At 46.4% G+C, this 19,001-nt stretch overlaps 1 protein-coding gene across 50 annotated transcripts in view; it reads right to left on the minus strand.

Moving 5' to 3' along the window:
* The window catches only part of LOC8025394 (calcium/calmodulin-dependent protein kinase type II delta chain), a 183,738-nt gene that overhangs the window by 22,769 nt on the left and 141,968 nt on the right, over window positions 1-19,001 (minus strand). For all 50 annotated transcript variants that reach the window (XM_042292292.1, XM_042292245.1, XM_042292293.1 and 47 more), the window contains exons 4-11: window positions 6,541-6,595; window positions 6,379-6,444; window positions 5,111-5,183; window positions 3,498-3,600; window positions 3,256-3,339; window positions 3,059-3,153; window positions 2,085-2,207; window positions 1,886-1,969 (exon numbers count right to left, since the gene is read on the minus strand). In XM_042292292.1, coding sequence (XP_042148226.1) covers window positions 1,886-1,969; window positions 2,085-2,207; window positions 3,059-3,153; window positions 3,256-3,339; window positions 3,498-3,600; window positions 5,111-5,183; window positions 6,379-6,444; window positions 6,541-6,595 — 683 coding nt within the window. The remainder of the gene's footprint in view (window positions 1-1,885; window positions 1,970-2,084; window positions 2,208-3,058; window positions 3,154-3,255; window positions 3,340-3,497; window positions 3,601-5,110; window positions 5,184-6,378; window positions 6,445-6,540; window positions 6,596-19,001) is intronic.

Genomic DNA, 19,001 nt, shown 5'->3' on the forward strand with positions numbered 1-19,001 from the left:
AACTGGGCGTTTTTAGACTGTTGTAAAATGCTGCCGCTGCATTATATCTTTCTAAAAAGAGTTGATTTAGTGGTTTTCGATGATGCTTAGCAAGTTTCTCGGTGGAACCATATGTCAATTTTCACTAATTAAAAATTAATTAGTAAATTTAAGATAATTATTTTGCTAATTAATATTTTGTTTTTACCTTTGACGTTTGCCGAGGTTGCTAATTTGTCCCCGCAAAGATTTTTTTCCTCATCTCGAATAGCATATTTCTTGGGATTTATGAAAGCTTTTGCAGAAACACCCTGTATATATTTTGCTCTCTCCTCGATCCCCACTTCCTAGCATATCTGCTCGAGGCAAAATACAAAATCAAAACACTATACCATTATGCAAGGAATTTTCCTAATGCACTCATTTTGCAACACTTATGCTAGTAAAATTTCATTACTTGTCTTGTCACTAAACTTAGAAATAATAAAAGAGAACAAAAACAAAGCTCTGTTAGCACTTTAGACATTTTCTGACCGCAATCTTCACACTAAAACCATCAGTGACAATCCAACGGCACCCTGTCTCAAGGCCCTAAGTGCACTCTGCCTTCTGCAGAATGACCGCGCACAAATATATTTCTTGTTGACCAAGATTTCCCCATAACATCGTGTTCACAGCTCTCTGGTTGAAGAAAATAAAAGATTATTTTCCTTGTTTGCATATAGCTCTGTAAATATCTCACTTTTATACACTATATGATAGGATATCTGAAAGTGGATGCCTAATAAGTGAAACATTTGTATAACTGTAACTTCTCAATACATTTGTTGGAGTCGCCACCTTCTCAAAATGGCCCTCTGTCTTCCGATAAGGGAACTTCTGAGTGGTACAGTTTTGCTGGTCCCTTAGAGTTTCATATAAAAAAATGCTACTTTAGGGGGAAAATGTAGGGCTTATGATATTTACAATTAAACTTATTTAATACAGCTCACTGACATTCTTTGTGGACCTAGAGCGCAAAGCATGGCAAAGTTAGTGCAAATTAACAATCGCCGTTTTTTCATGTTTTTCGCTTTGAGCTGAAAGAATGTCGTTAAACATTGTACTGCTCTGGCAGAAAATGTTCATTCAGGAAGAGCACTGTCCTAAGTGGTGAAATTTGGTACTTGTCAATCCCCCATAAAGAAAACGCGAAAAAGCGCCGATATCATATTCCTATCAACTGTGCCGTGCGGTAGGTTCAAAGAGGATTCATAACTATATATCCCACCTCACCCTTCTGTGATCACCCCTATGCTGGTTTGAGGAGGAAATAATGTAGGTCAAGATTTAAGCAGAGGGGAATGATAGATGAATACCGTAGAGAGGACGAGGGGATATATAACGTATAGCACTCATTCTGATCAGGTAGGTGACATCCGAAAGCATACATGCCTCCCCTGCCCACCGATCGAAAGGTTATTCATTCCTAGATGCCCAGCCCATAATGGTGAGTCAGTCACTCTACCGGCAAACTCTGCCTATCAATACAACCTGCCACCACTAATCAAGCTCGCAATCATCTTGCTTATCGTACATTTCAAGCCCTGCCGTGCAAGCGATACCATCGAGCCCCTCGACCTTTGGAGAAAAAAGGCACGCTGACACATGCAGCACCGCACTAAGCCAGCGCCACGGACGTATAGCGTAGACTTGGTGCTACAGAAGGCCAAGTTTCGGCGCTCCGCCGGACGAGACCAGGCCTTTTCCTGTTCACACACACGACGCTGTGCCAACTTGACATTGAGTCGCACAGACAGCAGCACCGATGAAGTGCTAGCTTTGCACCATCTCAGCACCAGAATGCGTGTCTGCGCCGAAGGGCACTCCCACGACGGTGGTCAATCGGATAGGCAAAGCTGCTCACCTTGAGTTTACGCCGAGCATTGAACTTCTTCAAGCAGTCCACGGTCTCCTGGCGGTGCAGAGTGGAGGCAACACGCTCCCGTTGCTGCAGTGGAGAGGGAAAAGGGGCAAGGAGGAAAGAAGACACGTGAGTGGCTGCACGCAAACGTGCGCCTCCCAGCGCGCGGGCGCTGTGGCGTCTTTCCGGCGGGGCAACTTACGCAGATCCAGGGGTGCTTCAAGGCCTCTGCCGCGGTTATCCTCTTGGCTGGGTTGACAGTCAGCATGCTGTTGATGAGATTCTTGGCCTCCGGAGTGACCGTGTCCCACTCTGGGGACGGATACTGCACCCCGAGCACACGCGGTTGAAAGCATGTCAATGATGGTAAAGAAAAAACAGTCATGCTGGAACAGCACTTAGGGTCTTAATTTATACTGGACGATTTTATTAGACCTCATTTCTTTGTTACCGCTCCCTCTTTATATACTCGAGTGAAATACCTTCGGAAAAAGCTGCAGTAAGGCCAAATATCTTTTGCCACTTTATGCAAGCAGAAATATTTATTGCAAGATGCTGGCTGCTCGTCTACAAACCATAAACTTGGTGCAGAGTTACAATGTTCCCTATGTGTCTACTACAGTGACTTCAGTAGGAATAAGGGTATGGGGATGAACAAGTTGCACTGCATTTGTTTGTCACGCCACTACTTACAGTTGCCAATTCACCAGAAAACTGAACATTGTTTCAATTATGTTTTTATAAGGAAGCTTGTAAAGCGCACTATCGTAAAATCCCGAGAGATGCCCCACCCCCAAAAGATAACCTACCTCTATTTTTGGCATGATTAGTTATCTCTTCAAAAACACCTAAAGATAGCCCTCTTAGAGTAATTGCAGGGCCCTGGACTAGGGTGGCCTCAGCAGAAATAGCGTTACTTAGCCACAGCGGGAGATAGACTAACATCGCTGACTGGAAAGGACTGTCGTCTTTAGTCCACTGCCCCTCCCTGCAATTACAAGTTTCGCAAATCACAAAATCTAAAAGTAGCCTTTTTTTTTTTTTACTGCATGCCCAAAAGTTAATTTACTTCTTATTTTCATTTGATTTGCTTTCGATTTTAGATGGGGCTATGTACCAAGATATTACGGTAGGTTTTGTTCAGAATAGGGGATAAAGTAATTGACGGGGACTCACGTCATAAGCTCCGGCCTTGATTTGCATATATAACCTATGTTGATCTTCATCCCAGAAAGGTGGGTAGCCCACTAGCAAGATGTAGAGTATGACTCCTGCATACAAATTTTGTCCGGTGTCAAAAAGCGATCCTTGAGTAAGCATTAAAAAAAACAAAAAAAAACTAATGAACCACATTCTGCAAGCGGATGGCTTACCACAAGCCCAAATGTCTACAGGTTTACCATAGGGATCCTTCTTCAACACTTCTGGGGATAGATAACCTGGTGTGCCGGCAAAACCTGTGGTTTCAAAGAGGAGTGGTTATTTTTCTGGTAGCACTGTTACAGCTAGCTTTAAGAGTGTCCTTAGCAGGTCAGTATACTTAAAATACAGCCCTGCCAGAGGTCTGACCAGAGTTGGCAGTACCAAGAAATTAGTAAAGAAAGGCAGCACTCACCATACCAGGCCTGCTGTTCTCCTTGAACTTCAATAGCCAGTCCGAAATCTGCCAATTTGACAGCAGCACCTTTGGCTTTACTGGCCAACAACAGGTTCTCAGGCTGAAATGAAATGGTCAAGAAAGGACTGCACTCAAAAAACGGTTGTGCAGAGATCTCTGTACTGAGGTATCATCGGCCACAAAGTTCTAATATGTGCAGGATGGTTCACAGAACGCAGGAAAAGTGTCTCCTATGAAAACTATGCACCGCAGCAAGTTTAGTATGGAGGTGCACAGCGTGCTGGATAATCCAGTGTTTAATTATTAATTACAAAATATTTAATTTTAATTTAGCAAAGATACAAGTAGAATGTGCATTACAGACCTTCCTGGCACCATCGAATTATGCTGAAGAAGTTATACTTCTAGAAATATTTAATGCCTGTGCAACTCTTTAGGGTAATCCTAAAACTCTAAACTTGAATGAGGCATCACAGTTTTTGTGGTTTATTTTGTAGGCTGACAGCAAAATGTAGCCATTGGTATGCACCTCTAATGTTTTAAGTTCCTACTGGCTTTTGCTGCTGATGCAGTCAGCAGGAACCCAAGACCTTGCCAATGCATTCAGATTGTTTCGTTTCTGGTGTGTGTATGTGTAGAGAGGGGGGGGGGGGGGGGATAAAGGCAACTGCTGCACGCACTTTAAATCCTTCCAAGAATAGACTTATTTAGTTGTTCTTGACGATGCCCAGCTGGTTTTTAATTGAAACTATATATTTATTTTCACTATAACTGCAAGTAAATTTTACCACCCAGACAAAAAATGCCATATAACTGGGCAGTGGATGTATGCATGGCTTTGGGCATACCAGATGACTGACACTGTGCATGCCCAGAATGCATTTCACAGCTCAGTGGACAAAGATGTCAGTGCACTGAGGGGGATCTTTGGAATGGAGTAAGAATAACTCCTTTGCCAGCAACCGACACGACATTGAATCACTCTTCAGGGCAACACACGGTTTTTACTGTAGTTTTTGCCTTTATTTTGCGAAACATCCTGTATATGGCTGTTCACTGTGCAACACAGCACAAACATGACACATGCACTTTTTTTGCATTTTATACCAACAGACTCGGTACGGGCGAGCATGAGATTTTGCTTAGTTAATTTGCTGAATGAACACTTTCCCTTGCACTAGTAGTTTTGACAACAGCCTTTTGATTCTGACAGAAGAAGAGGAAAAACTGCATATTGCTCGTTTGTACTGTGTTGTGCTCTGTACGTATGTAACAATATTTGCTATTGTGTTATTACAAGTGTTTTTTTTTTAGGCAGAATATATTCTTGGACTGGAGAAAACGAGTTTGTGGAAGACCTTTCTGGAACTACCTAATCCATAGGCTAACTACTGCCTTGCTGACACATTCATCCCCCGCGTATCAGGCACTACCTAAACAAATCTTCAAATTAGCTGAATAAACACAATCAAGGGTCTCTCACCCTGACTCAATTAATCTTACACATCTTTCTTCAAACAATCTAAGCAGCAGGGAAGCTGTACTTCTGAGGAAACTCCATTTATCACTTTGCATTCATGTTGTCACATTGGGCACATATATTCACTTACCTTAAGATCTCTGTGGACCACATTGTTCATATGACAGTGGTTAACACTTTCCAGAATTTGTTGAATGCAGTGGCTAAAAGAATGAAAACACACAGCTGATCACTGAAGGGTACATTGCTTTATTGCTCATCTCAGCATATGTCAGTGGCCAATATTTATTGCCCACTGACATAGTCACCTATTCAGAACTACTTGCACCATTGTAGTTACTTGCAGTATGAAACAATTAAATACACAAAATCAGGGCAATGTCATGCTGCTTATCAACTTCAGCTAGTCTGAAGTTTTCTAGGAAGAAAGAAAAAGCATGAGATTACAAAAGGGCATGGTCCTGCAAAGTACGCAATAACCTCATATAAACAGACTCCTTACATTTACAAAAATAATTTTGCAAACATAGCATTTATAATATCGCGGCACTGCAGTGTGCTCATTAGTCAAAAATCGACACAACTGATGGTCTCTTTCTAATCCGAGGTTGAAGGATTTCAAAGAAACACCTCGAATCCAATAAAAATAAAATTAAAAAAAAACTTGTACAATTCGCGCGTGCGGCAGCGATTTCTGCAAAACACGCATACGCACTTTCTGCGGAAATCTCTCCATCTAGAAATTCGAAGAATCGTTCACGCGCGGTCGTCCCGTCAAGCCGCTTCCCCGCAATGAAGCGGAGCGTTTCGCGAAGCACCCTTTACAGGGGAACGGACGCCCGAACGCCGTACGTGGGTTTTCTCCGATGTCGAGTTGTCCGCGGCTCCCACTAAACGCTCGAAAGAAGAAAAAAAAAAAAAAAAAAAAAAAAGTAATCTGAGCTATAACTTAAGCTGTATTCCAAAACTTACTCGAGTGAGCTCAAATGACTCTGGCGGGTCAAATCACATGAAAACAGACAGCACAGATATCGTGAAGACACGCAGGCTGGAAACCAAGTAGGTTTTCGAACGTCAAGGTACAAATGTAGATGTTTGGGTACCTCTCTAGAGTACACCCTGGAGAGGTACACAAACATGTACATTTTGAAACACTGCCGTAGTGCTGAACCTAAAATGCCCCCTCTTTCGTCTACGAATTTCAGGTGCTCGACATGATTTTTGATTATTTTGCGCCGTGAACACTGGTTGGTATTGCTACATCCGTGGTAGATAGCTAACATATCGCGGACATCAAACGTTCAACAGTCGATCAAACAGAAATCACTCAAATTCAATAGAACGTCGAGCACGTAACTGGCTGCCACCGACAGTGAGGTAGCTAATGTTAAGATTTACCTCGCATCTGCTTCGCTGTAGTATTCTCTAGCGACGATGTCCTCAAAGAGTTCTCCACCAGTGACACTGGAAAGGGCAAAGACACAAGCAGAAATGCATAGTTTTGCGCTCATCGCTTCGCAGTCTTAGTCATAAACGTGGATGGAAAGAGACAAAACTCACAGGTCGAAAATTAGATAGTGGTAGCCCTCCTCTTGTATACTGTCATGAAGCCGCACTGCAAAGAGAACAAACACGGATGCACTGAGTAATGAGCGATGCACGCAAAGATAAAACCTTGCGCGACAAATGAGAACCGGCAAACCGACTTCACGAAGTAGCCAGCCGACAGAACAAACCAGGTACGTCCTCCGGCACACGTCGGTCTCGCAGAACGATGAACTAATTAAGAAGCTAACAATACTGGTCAAGTTAAAGACACAGACGCGCTCGAGTATATACACTTCAAAGGTGACACACATTTGCATTTGAGTAAGCTCGAGCGCGTTACGTGTCCTCTTGTAGCCGCTTACGATGGATGAATGGATGGATGAACACGGCTGAACCCTTTTAATCGGGCGGCGACTTGGGCCACCTAAACAAAGCTTCCAAGTACAACAATTAACTAATCTCCGCTTAAATTCTGATTTAATCGAGAAGGGCGAGGAATTCTATATCGCCGCTAAGCACAAGCGTTCATCCACTCTTCTCCACGACCGAAAGTTACAATCCGTGCGACGGTGGACTAGAGAAAGCCTAGATTGTCAAGAGGGTCGGTCTCGAACCATGGGGAGAGTTTGCAATGGACCTTTTTCCAGTAAGCGTCTGCGCACGCGCACACCCTTTCCACTTGACCTTGACCGCCCTTTCGCCATTTTTGGGGGGGCACTGTTTTCTTGCGACACTAATCTGTTCCTATGGGAGAAGGCGAGTCCGGTTGCCCTCCATTTGTAGTTGGCGGCGAAACCGTCATGGGGCACTCCTTACTGGAAAAAGGTCCATTTAATGGCTGACGCCTCCCGCACCGATGGGTCTCAAGTGCGCATGCGCTGCATTGTTGCGTGGCAAGGAGGAAAACAGGCGAAAAGGCCGACACGGTCGCAGACGACCTACGCGTTCGTTCCCTCCTCCCAGCTCGTGTTGCAACGGGGTCACACTGTCCGCAAACCACGTGACCCCGATCCAGCAGTTGGAAACTCTGTAATACTGGGACACTAACGTCATCTATCAGCTCTCTGTTACGACACTCGGACACTAGCGCCATCTATCAGGTAGATTTTAAAACTTACGATCTGCGTGTACAATTGTACGGCTTTTTTATTTATGCGTCATTCCTTCATCGCTAACTTTAAAGAATTCCGAAAATGTTCTAAGCGACCATTTTTAATAGATATCGCATTGATTTAATCTCGCAAATACAAAAAAATACAAAAAAAACTCCACTCTATACAGTATTTTAATATTTACAAGTCCTCAGCCCAGAACGCGCCATACGCACGAACACTAAAAATTGAAACGGCCAGGAGCTCTTTCTTTTTTTTTTTTGCGCGCGTGCACAGCGTTGAACGGCGCTCAAGGTGCGCAAGCGCACGTGCGCACATAGCTTAGCCGCATAGCCACATAAAGTTGCCAAGTATCTCGGAGGCTGCGTCTCTGTCTGGTTATACGCAGTTCCCCGGCTACTTGATAGATGGCGCCAGCGGGCCAGTGATGTTTCGTCGTACGCGGTTTTGCAGCTGCTTAGGACCGGAGACGCTTAAAAACCGGCTAAAGTCTCTCGACACTGCTTACGACCAGCTACTGCTTAAAACTCGGTTGTGGCGCCGTCGGTCGTGGTCAAACGCAAAATGTGCGAACCAGCCTTCGCAGTACGCGTGACGGTGTCACACGTCGAGACGGTGTGTGACACCGTCTGGACGGCAGTTTCCACATCCAAAGTGCAAGAGGCACGCCGGAGTCATAAACCAAATAAGAGCCAGAGCTGCCCGCTCTCTGTGGGAATTTACGACCCGTGCGGTCTCGTGATTGGAGAATCTAGCGATTGCGAAACTTTCTGCTCGTCGCACAACCTGCCATAGCCGTTAGTCACACCCTCCCCGGTATCCCTGAATTCCGCCGTTGACCGAACTACTCCGATAAATTCCAAGGAGTACGGTTGACATCAAATAATGCCGAGCCATTCAATTCGTACAGTTCAGTATTTTTAAAAACCGCGCGCGCGCGACCGCACGCGACCACCGCTCAGGTCCCTTCTGCTCTTCGCGTTTATTTCTGACGTGAGCACATTTACGTATATCCAGAACCCGCGTAGTTCACATTTTTTTAAACAGAATCAATACCGTAAATTAGAAAAAAAAAAAACAAAAAAAAACACGTGCGACCTGTCTGTTTTTTCTGTTACTTCTGCTCTTCTAAAAAAACCCCAGTCTCAGGGTAAACGACGAAATTGTTGACTTCCACCAGCTAGCCTGTACTTTGACTCTTTTCACGTGATTCTTGTTCATTTAATATGCCGACTGGCTAGAGAAAAAAAAAAGGGGGTGCACAAAGGGAATATTGGTTAGTATCGAACTTACAAAAATAACTGACAGCTCTGAAAAAAAAAAAAAAAAAAAAGAAATTTCGCCACACCAATGTTTTTTTTTGTTTTTTTTTTGTCGCCGCTAACTTTTATGCAAAAAAAAAAAAAAAAGAAAACGGGCGATTGCTAGTCCGAGTGACGCGCTGTGTACCTCGCGCTGGCCCTTGGTAGTTCAAAGTAAAAGTTTTGTTCGCTCCATACTATAGCGTGAAGCGAACATCGATGCATCGCTGTACCGATGCTCAAAAAGAAACGTCGAAAAAGACAAAACACGCGCAGTGATGGTTGCAGATAGTAGCGAGTTTTTTGTAGGTCGTTCCGATACCTCCGATAACGATACCCGATAACTGGGGTTTCGTGTCTACAGATAAATCCGAAAGACTCCCAAAAACACATGCCGGTAAAATTTTCGCCAATCCGAATTTATCCCAGAAACTGCGAATTTCAATGCACCAATGCCCAAAAAAAGAAAGGGAAAAGAAACAGCATTTTATACTTATACTTATAGGTCCTAAAAAAGTATCCCCCCTGTTGTTGTTGTTCTGATTTTGGACTATCGACAAAATGGACCTCACCACTCATCTCGTGAAGGTTCATTCAGGAAAAAGGGTCACTACACGTTTGAGTCGCGATAAAATCCACTAGTTTCCAGTTTGGGCCACACGTTATTTCTGACTGTTAGAGGAACGAGGCGTCGTGTTTTCGTAATAGTAAAAGCTATGAACCATAGATATTTCGTAGGAAGGGTAAAGGTGGTGGGCAGTTGAAGCTTCTATATTCCTCCCTTTGACACTCAGCCCCGAGCAGGCGCGGGGTACAGGTTGGTGGATAGGAAGGGATGAATACGAGCTTCCCAGCGACTACCTCCGGCAGCTCATCGGTTTTAATTCATCGACGTTCATCTAAGCAACACTTGTTCGCAACTTTTGTCGCGGGACAAATCACTATTGCCAACGGCAATGGCGCCAACGCCAAACCCAGCTGAAGAAATATTAATCGATGCATGCGCGTTCTTTCTTTAATCTAGAAAACATTAACACATTAAAAGGCAGGAAACGCTGCAAAATTAAGCTCCAAGGTTCGAAAAATTGTAAATTGAAAAAAAAAAAAAAAAAAAAAAAAAAAAAAAAAAAAAAAAAACTCCAATGAACTCTCAATTTTCGTTTAAAAAAAAAAAAAATTATTTCGGAAAAACAGCCTCCGAATTTAACGAAAAATAAACACCGACGGAACACGGAATCCTACCGGTAACCATACGATGCAAGCCCAAGGGCGTCGAGAGACTATCGTTATCGGAGTTGTCATCGGAACGATTTATTAACACTCCCTAATGTTGATCGCCCTTCGAGAGTGGTGGTAGCGGAAAGGGTCGGAGAAGGCACATATCCATGCGCAGATGCTTACTGGAAAAGCTCCATTTCGACTTCCTTGAAGGGCAACCAAAATCTTCTCCGTCAGATTGCGGGTACCTCGGCCGGGATTCAAACCCGTCAACCGGGGTCCCGTAGGCCGGCGCTTTGCCTAGGAATGCACTGAGGCAACCAAACCAACACCTCCAAGGAAAAGAAAAAAAAAAAAAAGCCTGAATTTTCACGTTATTCTAAGGAGGCGAACGTGGATCAGCGCTCGGCCGAGACGTGTCGGCCGAATGCTCGCGCAACAATCGTCTCCAATCCGTGCCCCACATTCGCCTACTTAAGGTGACGTTAAAAAGTCAGCGTTAAGGCCTAATCGCCTAGGTGGTGTCGGCCAGGCCCTCAGTAGGTAACGTGAAAATAAATTCCTTACTGCCGATTCCTGTCTATAGGTGGTGTTGGCACGCCAGGGTGCGACTATAATTCGTGTCATCCTACGTAAGGCTAAAGCCACGGGCCGCCAGGTACAATCACAATTCCACGCTAACCATGACATAGGATGTCTGAAGTCACCAAGCTCGATCTAAAATGGAGCGTAAAAATTGACACCTGCACGAAGCAATCTGAACTTTTTGTCGAAAATGTATTTCACAGGTCCGTTTTTTGCTCGTAGAATTAGAAAGCGTAGCTCCCTTTCTGAAAAAATTGGGGCCAAAAATCTTGCCAGGATAACAACGGCGGGCGGCGACGCAGACGACCGAGTCGAGTGGCGGGACGCGTTTGGCGCACGTTTTGATAGATCGAACTACCTCCTTATCGAGACGGCTCGCAACGAACGACGAGGAAAATCTTTTCGTAGTGTACCATTGGTTTAAAAATTAATGCGGACAATAAAAACAAAACTTGAAGTTAAAAAAAAAAAAAGCAGTTGCATAACGACGCCGTTTTTGCTGCCGACGGATTTCGTCTGCGTGTCGTCTGCTTTCATTCGCTAGTCGGCTGCACCTTCCGACACTGCTCCCAACGCCATCTATCAATGCGCGCGCAAATCGCACCCCGCCGCTCGACTCAGTCATCTGCATCGCCGCCCACTGTTAACTCTGGCCACTTTCTGGCCCTATTTTTTGTTTTTTTTTTTTTTTTTTCACAAAAAGGAAGATACGTTTTGTAATTTTACAAGAAAAAAAAAAAAAAAAAAACGGATTTGTAAAATCTATCTTTGGCGAAAAGTTAAAATTTATCGTGCAGGCGTCGATTTTTACGGTCCATTTTAGATCGAGCCTGGTGACTATACAGACACCCCATACTTAACATTGATTAGGCGTGGACGAATAATGCTCCGAATCACAAAGCGCCGCATCATTTCTATAGCTTCGACACTGCAAAGAGCCTGCACGACGCGGTTTTCTTTGCAAGATAAAATTGACGAAACACCCAGTGCTATTCAATTCGAACCACTGTCTGCACATCAGTGATCCGCGACGCGGGAACCTATACGTAGATCGAAGCGAAATACCACGCACTTTCCAAGTGTCTCCTGACTGGATCTGGCGGTCCGTAGTTTTTGCCTTTAATCCACCGTAGGGTGAGAAGTATATTGTGCCCAGATAACACAGTGCTTCCAAGCGCTCGATTGAGGTCACATGATTTATGGGCCTCGTTTGCAGTACGAGCTGCGAGGTGGTGACAAAAGCGGTGGTCGTCTGCAAAGATCTCCGCCTTTCCTCCTCGCTACGCAAAAACGCGGCGCACGCGCACCTGCGACCCATGTGCGCAGGAGGTGTCCGCCATTACATTGCAAACGCTCCCAATGTTTCGAGTTGCTCCCTCTCTCAAATCTAGGCTCCCTAGGGAGTCGCACACGTTCGACCGAGAAGATAGAGAGACAGGAGAGGCGGCGGCAAACCGGCGCGAGACAGAAGGCCGTCGCTTCCAGTGTGGCGGCGACGGCAGCTGGTGGTGGTGCCCGCCACGGTTGCCCGGGCAACGAGGTCAAAAGAACGCGACTGCCACGGCTTGGCGCTCCATGGGTCACCGACGTCCGAGTCGCCCGACAGTCGACGGCGTGCGTGACCGGAGTCCAAACTAGCCACGGCCGCGACGACGCCTTCAGCGGCCAAGCGGTACCGCCCCGGAGTCCCCACCACCTTCGAAGAGGCGGCACCGATCGCGCGAAAAATTAAACAGACAGCGGCAGATTGCCACGTCGTCTGCGCTACGCTCGTCGACCGACAGAACCGGGGACAGTGCAATGTTGCACCGATCTCGCCCGCACAAGTACGCGCTATTGGAAACTTCAAACAATTTTGCAAGGCCGCGAAACCGGGAGATGTCGTCCGCGCTCGATCGCACCTCAACCCTTTAAACTTCGTGCTGCTCTGCATGCGCTGGATGGCCAATTCTCTAAAGCCGGACTTTTCAAACTTTTAGATGTCGAGGAGTTTCCCCCTCTGACTCGACTGAAAGCCGAGAAGTCCCTCCCGGTCTAGGCACTGATGCAACAAAGCGGTGCAGACGCGTACAGACGTTGTAAACAACAATGCACAAGGTTGTTTGGCTTGTAGCTATATGCATCAATGGATGGCTCAGATCTAAAATAGTGCTCGAACTGGAAAAAAAAACAAAAAAACACTACTTAAAAGTTGAGGAACAACCAAAAAGGAGGAGGGAGACCCTCCTATGTTCTGTGGAAAGTAGCTCAGAGATTCGCTCATTTGGGAAGAGGAGGAAAGAGGGGAAACTGGGCCTTTAAAGGGGTTATGACACGAAAATTGAACGGATAGATTATTCTTGAAATGGAACGTTCATAGGCTACTTAATATTTTTACCAAGTTACGCGATTTTTAGAGCTCCGGTAGTTGCAATAATCGATTTATAAATTTTTATCATTTTCATCTGACGACCAGGCAAACACTGCCCAAGTTAGTCACACCACGGTGTCCACAAACCACGTGATCATGAACGCTCTCTCATTCTAGGCGCCCCCATGATCGTCACGCAACTCGGCAACCCGAACGCTAGTCTCGCTCTCGCCCCCGGCCCGTTGACCTTCCACCCTGCATGCGCCTGCGAGATATTCCCGGACGACAGTGACCACGGCGAGTTCGTCCGTAACTCGCCATCGCTGGAGCTGGTCGCCAGCGGGTCGCAGTCAGAATGAACAGCTTCCAACATCTCTTGATAGCAATCACTCTCATCGCTGCTGCGATCAATGTCGAACACTCTGACAAGGCAAGCGATGCCGTAGACATAATCGTCACGAACCGCATGATCGAAACGCGGAAGGCAAACGAGGAAGCTGAAGCTTGAGACTCCAAGAGAGCCAAGTCTACGATTGCGTGCAACGGGACGTCGCGCAGGAGGCTGGCGACGTCACCAGCCTCCCAGCCAAGGCGGCCTTTTCGAACGGGGCGGATCCGAGGGACCGACATATAAATCGATTTATCCACGAAACTATCGCGCCGTTCTCAAAACAAATTTAGCAGGATTATAGGAACATAAAATGGGTCCTAGCAGTATAGTTATCATATTTTATTTCTGGCGTGTCATAACCTCTTTAAGTTCAGGGACTATCGAGAAACTTAGGGGACTTCGGGAACCCACAAGGGTATAGATCCCTGGGCTTATCTAGACCCAGGTTTAGGCTGTCGAGGCCTTCGTTCTGAAGGCCTTTGAATCGCTCTTTAAACGGGGATCTAACTAAGATATTGAGGTGGGCTAATTGGATACGCATGATGTAAAAATTAAATAGCGCAAAGGTTAGACAAAGTACAAGGGACAGAACATGTAGACAAGACAAGCAAGGACAAGGGACCAGCGCTTGTCCTGTCTACATGTTCTGTCCCTTGTCCTCTGTCTAACCTTTGCATGGATCTAACACCCGTTTTCCGGACTTTCCTGCCGAAGGCCTTTAGAGAATCGGCGAATGAGCTGGCAACCTCGGCACTGCGCTTGTCACTTCGGTACGCGCGTTGGTTCGCCTGTTCTATATATACAGCCCTTCACTCTGAAGGCCATTGAAATGCCAGTTAAAAGATCCTTCGTCACGACTCAGAACGTAGGCCGGCCGTTGACTCCCCCGACTCGTCTCACTATAGTTCGAGATGGAAACCTAGATTAGCATTATTCCAATAAATCGACTTACACGAGGCTAGGCCAGCTTAATGCGCGAGCCTCGGCGATGGCCCGCGGCTGACATGATTCGTGGAGCGACGCGGCTCCATGGGCGAGCCCTCGTCACGCTTTGGAAGGCTGCCTTGATCTGGAAGCCGCAGTGTAAGCCAAATCCGCGAGGCACGTAACGGCAACACAAACTTCCAGCAAGCTTTACTTCTCCGCCTGGAGACGTCACCAAACAATGGACACTCGACTGTTGTTTGATATGTTACGCGACATAATCTGACGCCTCTTGCGATAATTCCAAAAAAAGATTTGTGCATATAGTTACAGATCATGCGATTTTAGGAATTCATTATTTGCCGGAACAGACTTTATCCACTAATGAGAATGTCGTTCCCCTTTTTCCCGCTTGTCGGACTATACCAAGATGACCTTACAATAATCCTACGAGGCGATGTAGGTACGAATAAATAAATGTATTAAAAAGAATCGCTCCTGAACTTTAAATTCAGCAACTTCTAACGAACGCCTTCGAGGCATTCGTTGGAAAGCGACATTTTTATGGCCGCGGGTTTGCCTCGAAATTGTTTCAACAGATAAATAGCCGCGGCTGAACCAGTAATCCAAATAATAAATAAGACAAAATAACATTTTTCCCGAAGGTTTCTAATTTTCAAATTTCGGTTACCGCATTTCTTTTTCAAACTGAAAGGCACCTCCTGGAAACGCTAAAAACGTGACAACAGATGTTGTATATTGGGCCGTACAACCTGTTCTCGACGGGTTCTTACAAGAGGTTCGATGGTGTGAAACTAAAGCAGAGGAAGTTCATTCGAACAAAAAAATATAGGTAGCTAAAAAAACAACAACAAAGAAACGACAAGGTTCTTTCGAACGGTCGAACGCACGCCCACGAACGACAGGAGATATTTTGTCAAGTTTTCGTCCCCATTGCCGCTTCCCTTTTATCCCTGCAACTAACTCCCTTCGCTGTCGCCAGTTCCATTGTTCTTGCTTTTCTTTAGCCGTCGCTAAACGTATTGCACGCCTCACTCGCCACTGCTGCCGCCTTGCCCGCGGTTATTGCACTACGTCTAATTCATTCGAGTGACCCCACCGGTGGTGCTCCGAGCTCGCCCCAAATCGAGAGCACCCGAGAGCCCTTTTCGATTGTAGCAATGTGTGTCGAGGGGACTCGACACAATTGCTGCGAAAGAGTCTTACTTAAGCTTCGATCAGGGCCTTTCTCGTTTCCGGGAGAAATCGAACGCGAGAAAAGGGGCCGCGACGGACCTTTACCGATGAGAGCGGCTGTTTTCCTAGGACGCGTCGCTCGCGAGCGAAAAGAAAGGCCCGAGGTTGCCATGGCTACCAAGGAGACATTGCGTCAACGTTGCCCTTCACCGAGGAGTGCACAGGTGGCCGAAACCGGCTCCGCCGTTGACAGCCAGTCCTACCTGTCTATTCAAATCCGAAATACACACAAAAAAAAGAGAACCACAAGAAAACACGTCTTTTTTTACAGGTGTATGAATAGCCAGTGTTCGTCCACATTACTCAAACCATAACAACATTTATTCGCCAAAAAGAAAAAAAAAAAAAAGATTGCAAAAACCGGGCGGAAAGTACGCGCGCTAAAGACCCGACCCAGCAAAAAGTAATTGCCTAGCTGCCGTCCATCCTAAAATAAAACAATAAACAAATATCGGTAAAAAAAAAGATTACGTTTACTTATTGCTGTAATACTTTAGATGCAACTTTTTTTTTTTTTTTCAGTTGGGGTAAGAAAAAAAAAATCGCATCTCCTAAACGCTCCTTGATGGCCAAGAGTAATCTTTGAAAACTGTTCACCTGAAGAATATCGATACACCTTCCCACGCCTTTGTATGCTGCGAAGCGGCTAATAATCCAATCAAACAAAAAAAAAAATTCTTTTCTTTAGAGACATTAGAGGGAAATAGCCGAAAAGCTGTCAAGTCCGAAAATAATGGCAACAGCCCAGAATACCCAATAACAAATAAACAGTCAGCTCCTGTAATTACTCTCCGCTTCGGAAAAGCAGATTCTGAGACACCTAGGCTTCCAAATTGTTTGAACATTTTTGTATCCCTTCAGCGCAACGTAAAGTTTAACAGGCAATGCAATACCCCCTCCCCCCCCCCCCCCCCCCCCCCCCCCACACACACACACACACACTTTTTATTTTCTTTAACTAACCAAAGCCTAAACCGGCCGTAAACATTCCAGCCCGGCCCGACATCCCCTTTTACTCTCTTCGCCCCGCGTCCCCATTAAAAGCGGCGGTCAGCCCGTTTCATTTCGTACCCACGCCGCGCAGGCGCGACCGGCTTACCCGCATGACAACCGTGCGATGCAGGCAAAGCACGCTTTACAGGCGCCGACTCCCCGGGGAGAGAAACTCCGAGAGGCGAGGCAACGAAAAACGCCACGACTGCCACAAAAGTGCGGGCGGGCGGGTAAGCGAAAACAGAACGCCATTTCTGTTGGTACGCATCAAGACAAATGACTCTTAGCTGGCGTTCCTCAACCACCGCATACATTGAAATCACGCACGGTCGCAAAAACAAAAACAAGGCGACACTGAAAACAAAAGAAAAGCAGGGAACTTTATATTTTCATTTTCTATTTCACCCCGGTCTAGAGAATTGCGCGCGGTTATACAACAACGCACAGTGTCTTTCGTTGAAGAAGACGCTAAAAGCTTCCGCAACGCCACTCCCAATAAAATCTTAACGTAAAGCGCTGGGCAAGCGAGAAAAACAAACGATACTACACTAAAACAACGGGGGGGGGGGGGGCGGGGGGGGGGATCAAAAACTACAAGCCCGTCTTTCTAACTTCAACCGAAAGCATTCTCCGGCGTACCCTCTCCCTCCTCTATAAAGAAACACGAACGCAATAATGCACGCCGCCGCTCAACATGGCAGCCGACGCGCGGCGCGCGCCGTAGACACACATTGCGGCCTAAATAATAATAATAATAATAAAAGATCCGAGAGACCGGGGAAAGGGGGGGGGAGGGGGGGGGAGTTGCGTCATAAACTTGGCCGTAATGCCGCCAGCGCTCGTCCATCTCGAGGGAAGGGGAGCGTCGACCGAGTCCTTGGTGAGAGCTACCGGCGCGCTAACAAAAGAAGGAAAAATAATAGTGCCTGCCGTTTCCGATTTGCTGGCGGCAGAAAGAAAAATTAAAGACAGATTGGACAAACAAACACGGAACGGAACTAAAAAGAGGCAACGACTGACCGCCCCCCCCCCCCCCTTTTTTTTTTTTTTTTTGGTTGGGATGAGAGGAATCACAACGACCATCGCGTTAGAGGAGCAAAGCAGCGCCAACGGACGGCGGCGCAAACCCTTCCTTCTCCGAAAAACAACGCGTACACGTACGGCCGTACACACACAAAGCACGTTCTTCTCGGGGACAGACAGACGCACGTAGTTTAAGAGAAGAGGGTGCGGTCGAACGGAGAATGAAAAGAGACGAGAGACGACGCGAACAAATAAACTACGGAGCTTTTCGAACAGAGCGGGCTAAATATAGAAGCGTCGTCGAAGGCAGGCAAGGGCGACCGGAAGCTATTTCGAAACTCGGAAACGACCAGCGAAATGGGAAGGAAGGAAGTTTGGGGAAGAAGGGGGAGATGGAAGATGGAGAGGGAAACTAGAGGAGGAAGGAAGGGGGTGTGTTCCGACCCCGTGATGGAGACACGTAGTGCGACAAGGAATGCGGCGACGGTCCTCTCCCCCGTTAAAATTAGGAAGGGGGAGTCAGATGAGAGGAGGAGGATGAATGGAAGAGGAGAGAAAGATGAAGGAGAGGAAGAAATAGAAGAAAAAAAAACAGCCGGAGGAGTAATAATACAAACTGCTACAAAAGAGGAAAGAAGGAACATAGAGAGAAAGGATGCGTTTAATAGACGGAAGCGCTGGAGTGAGGATGAACCGCTGAGGATGGAGGGCGTGCTCTTCCGAGATGAGGGCGTGAGAGAGAGGGGGAAGGGGGGCACAAGAGCGGAGTCGTTCAGGTGTCGGTGGCTATTAAAAGAAAAGGAATCCCACTGAGCAGAGCAGGAAGCAGCACCGAGACCAAGTTGTAGATTCGGAAGGGGGGCTATTCACCTTTTGCCCGTCCACAAAACGCGCGTTCCTCTTCAAATTCCTCTCGAGCACATTCCGTTCTCCGTCTGTTGTTTGTTTGTTTCTATGTTTACTTGATTGTTTTGCACTGCTGTTCTTAAATGTACGGGTCCGCACTCCGACGACCCCGACATGCTGGGAAGAGGAACGGAATAGAAGCTGCGAAAAAGGAAGAACCGAGCCAAGAAACGCGTTTCGGAAGACGACATCGCTTTTTATGGCAAACCCAATACGACCTGGGACGCGTGCTGCAACCACGAGCACTGCGTTTCCTCCGCTTAGTGTCGAGCTGCAGAATTCGTGCAGCGCGTCGCTGCTAGTTCATAAATACGCGAAGAGACGCGATCGATAACGCGTTTCAAAAGAGTTGCTTCGTCGAAGTGTACACACGTCGAGTTTGCTGCCCGTCGAATAGCCAGCTACATTGTGTT

The sequence above is a fragment of the Ixodes scapularis genome, unplaced genomic scaffold (assembly GCF_016920785.2).
Source record: "Ixodes scapularis isolate PalLabHiFi unplaced genomic scaffold, ASM1692078v2 PGA_scaffold3__209_contigs__length_174095766, whole genome shotgun sequence".
Classification (NCBI taxonomy): domain Eukaryota; kingdom Metazoa; phylum Arthropoda; class Arachnida; order Ixodida; family Ixodidae; genus Ixodes; species Ixodes scapularis.